Genomic DNA, 8,761 nt, shown 5'->3' on the forward strand with positions numbered 1-8,761 from the left:
AAGTAGTGAAAAAGCAAAAGAATGTAGTACTTTGCTACTTTAGGAAGTACAAAGCAGAAGAAAAGTAATTACGGGGCAGTCATTAAATAACAGAAAAGACTGATATCTTCTTAAGAATAGACGCTACGAAAAGTACCAAGTCAAATTCTTTCACTACGAGCCTGCATAAAACTTTTGGAGTGAACAACATAGCAATTGGTTTAGATAGCTTGACAACCAAGGGGTGTGAAGTTCAATATATACCTCATGCCATTTGATCAGATGTGCAACTTTAATTCAGTGAGCAGTAGTTCTCGGAGTTTCAGGAAGAATACATAATAGAAACTTCACTTCTGCCTTTAGTTTCCTTACATCTAATGAATCAAATACAAGCCTTCAACCAGTAGATATACTATGACATATGGTTGGTTATAAAAAGGTATAGTTCGAGAAAATGAATAGTTCTGGGAAAAGAAATATCATGAAAATTGATGTCTTTTCATCTTTCATTTTCTTAAATGTCTTTCGACTTTATTTGAGTAATGTTATTAAACAGTTTTAGTTTTTTTTTGTTAAATAAGACAAAGTGAAAAGTAAGTAGAAAAAATGAAGGAAAATACAAAGAAGGAAAAAGAGACCCCCCAGTCGAAAATAAGAACAAAAAAGAGAAAATTTAAAATGAACTTGATGACGAAAATCCTTCAGAAAAGTACCATGTACAATTCAGAAAGCGCAGAGAAAATAAATTAGGGTTTTTATTTTCTGTAAGTAGAGATTTGAAACCAATTCTTTAATGGTAACTTCATCTTCTCCGCTTTGCATCCTTTTTTTTTTCTTTATCACACTACTTACGAAACACATTGCCCGGTATGAGAGGGAGAGATATAGTGGAACATATAATTATCGGACAAGGTAGTAGAGAGTGACTTTTCAGCGAGGGGAAGCGACTTTTCAAGAGGCCTTTTTTTTAAGTAATAAATAAATTTAATTTTCTGAAAGGTCTAAAAATGAGAAAATAGATAAATGATGATTCTAGTCAAAGAGATATGACACCTCACCTCTTCTAGTCCCTCGTTTATATTAATATATAAATTTCATTTAAAACTTTAGAAACATAATTGACCATTGTACTCAGAACATCATTCTTTGAAACAGAAAAAATATTTTACTCATTTAAATTGGTAAAAGATTATTTCTGAAAAGAACTCAAAATTGTGGTTACTGTTTAGTACGATGTTGTGTATGGCGAATTATCGTACCGAAACTAAAAACTTTGGTATTTGATATTCGATATTTTGGTATTCGGTATGGTATTTGGTTTAAGAATTTTAAAAAATTGCTATTTGGTATGGTATTTGGTATTTTAAAATAAAATAGCGAAATACTGATACCGTACCGAAATATCTATTATATTACATAATACACATATTATTAATTATAAAATAAATATAAAAAATCTAAAATTTTACTTTCTTTTATTTTCTAAGTTCATCAATTAACTTTAAGCAAGTAATAAGACATTTCTAATGTTCAAATTTATTTCTTTATGTACAATTTTCTCTCTCTGGGTTGATATTTGTTGGTTTTGGACAAAACTTTTGTCAATAAATATTTTTAATTTTGTACTTTTGAGTGGTTTAATTAAAAATATTACAGTTTATGACTCTATGCACTAGTTAGTATTCAAACCGAATAAATCGAAGTTACCGAACCGAATAAACCGAAGTTACCGAACCGAATAAATCAAAATCGAAAGGAGAAAATCGAACAATATCGAATTTAATTAGATACGGTATTGATATAAAATTTTAAGAAACCAAATACCGAATCAAAATATCTAAATACCGTATTGACCGAACGACCGTAATGTCGTGAGAACCAAAATAACGTCGAGAATTACATTGGACAAAGAATCCAGGTGACAAACACATGAACAAAACAAGCCTCCACGTGTCAAGCAAGCGTAGGTTCCTTGATTCTGGTGTTGAACCATAGGAAGCTGACATGACGGATTTTGTAACATCAATAACTAATGTAACTGAGAAGAAGATTTAGTTGAAGGGTAAATAAAGATAGAAAACAATTAATTTCCCTCCACACAATAGCCTTATCTTGAATTGCTCTCATTTGTTGCCACTCTTTCCCCTCTACCATAACCATCACATTCCAAGATTTCCCACAATGCACAGAGTTTTTCAACTTCTACTTTCGCTTAACATTTGCCACCACCATTTTGGCCGTCACAAAATTAAATGGCGACCAAACTTGGGTTCAGTATGACAAGTTCTCGACTCTTTCATGCCCCTTTTAAAAGACCAATCTTTTCTGCTTCATCTTCTTCTTCTTCTTCGCCAAGACTCCCATTGATCCCTTTTGGTGCTAGCAGAAAGTTATCTATTCGGAAAAGGTTGTTGGTTCTCTCCCCTAAAGCCACTACCGATCAGCCAGGTTAGGCTTAAAGTTTTCATCTTGGGTTCTATTTACTTATTATGGTTACTTGATAATCTTACTGGGGATCAAATTCCTTAGTTTATTTGTAATAGCTCAGCCCACTAGTTATATTGTCTGTTTTGGGCCAAGCACGGCTTTAAAATGCGTCACTAGAGTCTAACGACAATCTACTTGTATAGACAACAGCTCTCATGTGTTTGATTTGCCTAGGGTGTCACATACATCCCCTTAGGGACTCAACGTCCTCGGGTAGGTTTGCCCCACCACCGTTCAAGAGTGGCTCTGATAGGTACCATATGTAATAGCCCAACCCACTATTAATATTGTGCATCACTAGAGTCTAAGGTCAATCTACTTATATACCCAGCATCTCTGCCGTGTTTTGTCGATGTGGGATTCGCCTAGGTTGTAACATTATTTTAGGGAAATTGGCCAAAAATACCATCTTGGCTATACAAAATATCTTAATTCTATCCATCATTATTGTAAATGTAGACTCTCCTCAAGAATTAGTTCTATTTACTTGCTGTCAGAAAAAGAGCATTTCAATTGACTACTTCTAACAGGTCTTGTGAGAGTAAAGAAGTTCAATATTTCTAGCTTAATGCCACGTTTCAAGATTCAAATTTTGTTTCAGCAAAATGGAGTATTGGCCTAAATGAGAAGCTCTGATTTTAATTCATAGAGCAGTAAAGGCTTGTAGATTGTGAAACACTACGTAAGTAACACCAGCCAGGTTCGAAGCGGATGCCTGATCTCCAGTAGCTAGATTAATGAGATAGCTAAGACAGAAATTATATATGCTAATAAGAATTATGTCACCAGATAAGGCTGGTCCCAAACTAGCCAATTTATGATGAATTCTCATAATACAAAATAGTGAAAAATAGGCTTTACTTCAAATTCTGTTTCAGTATAAGGTAGTGATGGCCTAAAAGAAAAATTCAGGTTCTCTCTTTCAGAAAGCTGTAAAACCACAGTTGAGAGACCTAAGATTGTAGATTGTGAAACACTATATAAGTTAATTAATAGATTAATGAGATGGTTATGACAGAAAGTATATATAGAGTTACCAATCTCAATAACTATAATGAATTAAGATATTTCAGCTTATATGAAGTGATCTAGTAGGCCAAATGTGATGACAGTTTTAAGTGGAGTAACTGTGATCAATTACCCTACAGCCAGGCTTTTTAATAGCAAGACTATGTCGACTGAGAGAATATACGGGAAGCTTCCAAAAGGAATTATCATCCAGTCTTGCAGTCTGCTCAAGTAGATTTCACATTCTTATCTCTGCACCTCAGGAAAATAAACATTTTTCCGTGATCGATTTATAGTGAGGCAAGGTTACTGCAAAGAAAAGTGTTTCACAGTCAACCTAATTATCTAACAGGAGTTAAAAAAATTTGGCAATTGTGCCTAAGCATGTTCAAGAAAGACTTGCTACTTATCCTACACCATAGTATCTTTTCTATATTCGTGGCCTTAATAAAATAAAAAACCCTCATTGCACCTTCAACTATAGATGCAATGAAGCCTTCAGCCACCTTCAGGTTTACTTGGGTTCAGTATGTATATCTCTTTAAATACAAGGAAAATACGAAACAATGCTGAGACAAAGAAAGAGATTTATGGAGTTGTCAATCATACAAACTGAAATAATCTTTTGCCGAGGTTTCTGTTTCTTTTTCGTTTAACTTGTGGATCTTATCCAATTTATTCATTTTATGGTGTCCAATACCATATTACGTTCATAAAACCTCATTTTTTACTTTCAGGTCAGGTCCAAGAGGATGAGGACAGTAAAATTTTGCAGTATTGTAGCATTGATGGGAAGGGGAAGAAATCTATGGGGGAAATGGAACAAGAGTTTCTTCAAGCACTACAAGTAATGAAATTCCAGCTTTTCTATTCCATTCCCTTGATATTTTCTCTTTTCTTGAGATTGAGGCTTCTGTATCTGCATTGCTAGTTCTCACTCCCCCTTCTAACAAAACACAAATGGCTTTGTCTTGGCTGTGTATTACAGTCATTCTATTATGAAGGAAAGGCCATCATGTCAAATGAGGAATTTGATAACCTCAAGGAAGAATTAATGTGGGAAGGGAGCAGCGTTGTCATGCTAAGTATAGAATAATTTCATTTTAATTATCAAAATTTCCACAATATGGTCCTTGTATGACTTCAATATGGGCTTTTAAGTAGTTTAAATGACAGCAAACTCCTCTTAATGTAGGTGCCGATGAACAGAGATTTCTGGAAGCCTCTATGGCATATGTATCTGGAAATCCGATTATGACAGATCAAGAGTTTGACAAGCTGAAGTTGAAACTTAAGGTGCTTTCCTATTAGTCAATCAAATTCTTATATATTAAGTGTTTAGTATTAGCTTGGTATTGAATGTTATTATGAAGTTTCCCTTTACATATAAAAAACACCTGAAGAGTAAGAGCAAAGTAATTTTTATTTTGACACTGTTGCCTGTAGGCATAATAAAGTGACTGATTACTTGGTATAAGCTCAGGTTCTGTAATATCAACAATTATCTAGTACTTACTTTTCTTATCGGCTACTTTTAAGTTTGACTGGTAGCTAATATGGGGTTATTCGATTATCACAATAAAGGCTGTTCTTCTATTTACTGTCCCCATGAACATGGCCATACTAGAAATACTTTGCTACTTTTTTCTTGTTCTCTTATGCTGTTCTCTAAATTCTCTGTATTTTTATCTCTTAAATTCTAGATGGATGGCAGTGATATTGTGGTTGAGGGTCCACGGTGCAGTCTCCGTAGTAGAAAGGTTTGTCCTTCATTTTTTCCATCTGCACTACGAGGACGTGTTACATTTTTGCCATTATGTATACTCATATTATGCCTTTGATCAAATTTACTGCAGGTTTATAGTGACCTTTATGTAGATTATCTGAGGATGTTCTTGCTAAATGTCCCCGCAGCTGTTGTTGCGCTTGGATTGTGAGTAGCAGTTCTTTCTCTTTCAGTACAACTTCACAATTGCTTCACAAAAAATGTTTACTTCTTTTAGGAAGTAAGAAAAGGAGAAAACTTGTATTAGAAAGTGTGAAGGTTGTTCTTTCTCGCATCTGTGTTTATAATGTGACATTTATACTTTGGGAACGGGACCATAGTTTGATATAGTAAAAGAAGAAGAAACACAGACAACCAACTTCAAAAATAAGGATAACTAGCTCTCTCTTAAAGTTTTTTCCGCCTGACCCTAATGTTTCCATCAATTTTATTGTATCTTGATGATCTTCACACTTCGTGTCAAAAAAAGGGAAGGCAAAAAGATAGCACCATATTTATTTGTGTTCTTAGTTCATAAAGCAATACTCCCAATTTTCTTTAATATAGTTTATTTGGCTGCTGTATTACAGGTTCTTCTTCCTGGACGATATCACTGGATTTGAGATCACCTATCTTTTGGAGGTAAATATATATCATTCCCTTGCCTGGTTCTTCTCTTTGTCTCCCTAGTCAAAGTGATTAAGTGCAGAATATTCTGCATTAGCTTGATCAAAAACTTGTGAACGTTCATTAGCTTTAGCAAAGTGATAGGAAGTTGGAATATCTCAAAGCATGAGACAATACTAACATGGGAGGCGATTCTAGATGGATTTGAAATAGCATAGCAGAATGTCTCTGAATGTATTAATCGAGGCAATATATGGTAAGTTAGGAGTTCAAACTAGTTTCTCAAAAGGATTTGAAGTACCAGTGGTGTTGGTAATTATGCCTAATCTTTGTGAGAGGAGTTAATAATTACTACTACTCTTGTGCAAAGTCTGCATATGTGGTACTATATTTGTATTCATGCACATGTTGGAAATAAGAATTCAACTGGTTCCTTGTAAATTAGTTCTAAATCTGTCTATGATTGTCTCTGGGAAAAACTAACTCTGATCCTTTTTCTCTCTCCAAAACTAAAGATAATCTGTGGTTCGTATATTTGCAGCTTCCGGAGCCATTCAGTTTCATTTTCACGTGGTTTGCTGCTTTGCCCTTCATATTGTGGCTATCCTTTACAATTACAAACGCTATCATTAAAGATTTTCTGATCTTGAAGGTATAAGTTCATAAGCTTTCTATATGATGATGTAAAGGTTGTATCTATTTCAAATTAATACATGATAAGCTTAAATTTCAGGGCCCCTGTCCGAATTGTGGAACAGAAAACACTTCCTTCTTCGGTACCATATTATCTGTGTCTAGTGGAGGTAAAACTAACAAAGTGAAATGCACAAAGTAAGTCCAAAAGTATCTTCTAAGAAACCTTATCATCATTCTCTACTTTATCTATATCTCCATAGTCTAACCATTGCTATAATCTTTTTCAGTTGTGGGACGGATATGGTCTATGATTCTGGCACACGTTTAATCACATTGCCGGAAGGAAGTAGTGCATGAGTCTAGGTACATATTCTCTTTTATTGTTACTTAAGGTCGATAACATAAGATGATTTTTTTTAACAACAAACAAGTTATCATCTATATATTTTCTAGCCATGTCTTTAATCAAACCAGTTAGCTTATTTGCTTGTTTGCATTGAGAACTAAACAGTTCGAGACAGAGTATAAACGCAACGCCAAATCTAAAAAGCATATAGATGTAAAGAAGCTGACCCTTCATTGCTCTATTGTCCTCTGAGAGGACTGTTAATGACCAGTTTGCAAGACGGTCTGCAGATGAGAGTGGACTTTTGGTTGCCTAGTTCTTTCCTGACATCAGATTTAAGAAACTAAACTATTTACCCTCTATTGATTAGGACAAGAATAAGTTGAGTAGCAGTAAATCTTGTTTTGTCAACAAAATTGTGATTCCACTGTTCTAACTTCAAAAATAGAATCTAAAGGTTAAGAAGTAGTACTTCTACATAACATGCATACCACTGGAAAAGTTTCACCAATTAGCGAATGCGGCATTGTTATGTTCAGTTCTTCTCTATACCAAGTTCTCAATCTAGAAGATGTTCCTTAAGGCATAACCTTATTACTGTCTCTTGAAGTTCTAAAACATTCGCATCGGATAATGTCTTTTTCTTTGTAGTTTTGGTGGTATAAAATGATGCCAACTGGTAAACCATCCTGGTTACTGAAAACTTTACCTGTAAATGCAGGGCGATTCTATGTGTGAGACATCTGCAAACAGATTGCACTAACGCCAACTGCATGGGAGAGAGATCATATCATGGTTATTTTGAGGGCAATTTGTAAAAATAAAAACCATTTTCCTATGTTAAATGTTGGATGCTTTGCAACTTGCAGCATGTCAATCTGTAGTTAAGTAATGTATATTATGCATGTATATACCACAGGTAAAATTTAACACTGTGTAAGCACAGGTGATCATATGAATGTTTTGATTCAGATTATCATCTTGAATAGAGTTGAATTGTTTTTCTCAGTTAGTGGTGAAGCCAAAAATTTTCGCAAGAGTGTTCAAACTTGAAAGAAGTGAAAAAGATTTTTCGATAAAGGGTGTTTAGTATATATTATATACCGCTAAAGCCTAATACTTTACCTATATATCGACGAAGGGTGATCAATTGACCACCCTTAAACAAATGTAGCTTCGCCCCTGTTCTGAGTTTCCCTTTCTTGAATGCCACATAATAGCCAAAATAATTTGCAGAGTCAGTTGTGGATCCAATCATGAGTGCGTGTATTCAGAAAATTAGAGTCAAACCATTTATGTCTGCGCACAAAAGCAAGTATAGATTGACTTAGATAAACATTTTACAACTCACTCTCTCAACTTAGAACTCATAGTTTCTAAATTTTAGATCCGCCGTTGACTATAATTAATCATCTTCAAAAAGTAAAAAATTATCAATTCTGCTGCAATGAACGTTGAATTTGTCCTGATTTCCATAATCTACTTGCCACGTATCCATGCATACTAAACTCTCTCCTCCTCTTATTATTTTTTAAATTAATTATTCCTTCTACCCTTCAAGATTTCTTGAAATTATTTGTCGGAAGGCCGATTACAACTACTCATACAAAATTCAGAGAATTTAGAGTCAATTTTAAGTTCAATGTTAGCCTACATTCTTAGAACATTTCTATTGTTAAGAAAAAAAAAAAAAAAAAAGAATCTAATGAACAGTTCTGCTAAGCACAATAGCATAAAACCTGCTCACACGTTGCCAAAAGCAAATTAAATGTAGTTTGGTTACGTGGTATAAAGATAAATAAATTCTATAACAAAAAAGTTGACTTTATAGCCTAACATGTTCGTGGGGGCACGAAGGCTACATTTTCTTATTCCTTACTTAAACACAAACTATAAAAGGCTTAAGTTACAAG

The 8,761-nt window shown here is 34.2% G+C and overlaps 1 protein-coding gene across 1 annotated transcript; it reads left to right on the forward strand.

Annotated features, from left to right (window-relative positions):
* The first annotated feature begins 2,103 nt into the window (after window positions 1-2,103).
* LOC104107906 (PGR5-like protein 1A, chloroplastic) lies at window positions 2,104-7,856 on the forward strand. The gene is made up of 11 exons (XM_009616830.4): window positions 2,104-2,427; window positions 4,212-4,321; window positions 4,463-4,559; window positions 4,670-4,770; window positions 5,178-5,234; window positions 5,331-5,407; window positions 5,830-5,881; window positions 6,408-6,518; window positions 6,600-6,697; window positions 6,790-6,865; window positions 7,570-7,856. The coding sequence occupies exons 1-10, from the start codon at window positions 2,232-2,234 to the stop codon at window positions 6,857-6,859; spliced, it is 969 nt and encodes a 322-aa protein (XP_009615125.1). The 5' UTR covers window positions 2,104-2,231; the 3' UTR covers window positions 6,860-6,865; window positions 7,570-7,856.
* Window positions 7,857-8,761: the final 905 nt, after the last annotated feature.

This window comes from Nicotiana tomentosiformis, chromosome 8 (assembly GCF_000390325.3).
Source record: "Nicotiana tomentosiformis chromosome 8, ASM39032v3, whole genome shotgun sequence".
NCBI lineage: Eukaryota > Viridiplantae > Streptophyta > Magnoliopsida > Solanales > Solanaceae > Nicotiana > Nicotiana tomentosiformis.

Excerpts from the sequence above, each read along its gene's own strand:
- LOC104107906 (XM_009616830.4), top strand. The coding sequence starts at position 2,232 with ATGGCGACCAAACTTGGGTTCAGTATGACAAGTTCTCGACTCTTTCAT. Across the intron at positions 2,428-4,211 it reads AGCCACTACCGATCAGCCAG|GTCAGGTCCAAGAGGATGAG; the intron begins GTTAGGCTTAAA and ends TTTTACTTTCAG. Across the intron at positions 4,560-4,669 it reads GAGCAGCGTTGTCATGCTAA|GTGCCGATGAACAGAGATTT; the intron begins GTATAGAATAAT and ends CTCTTAATGTAG.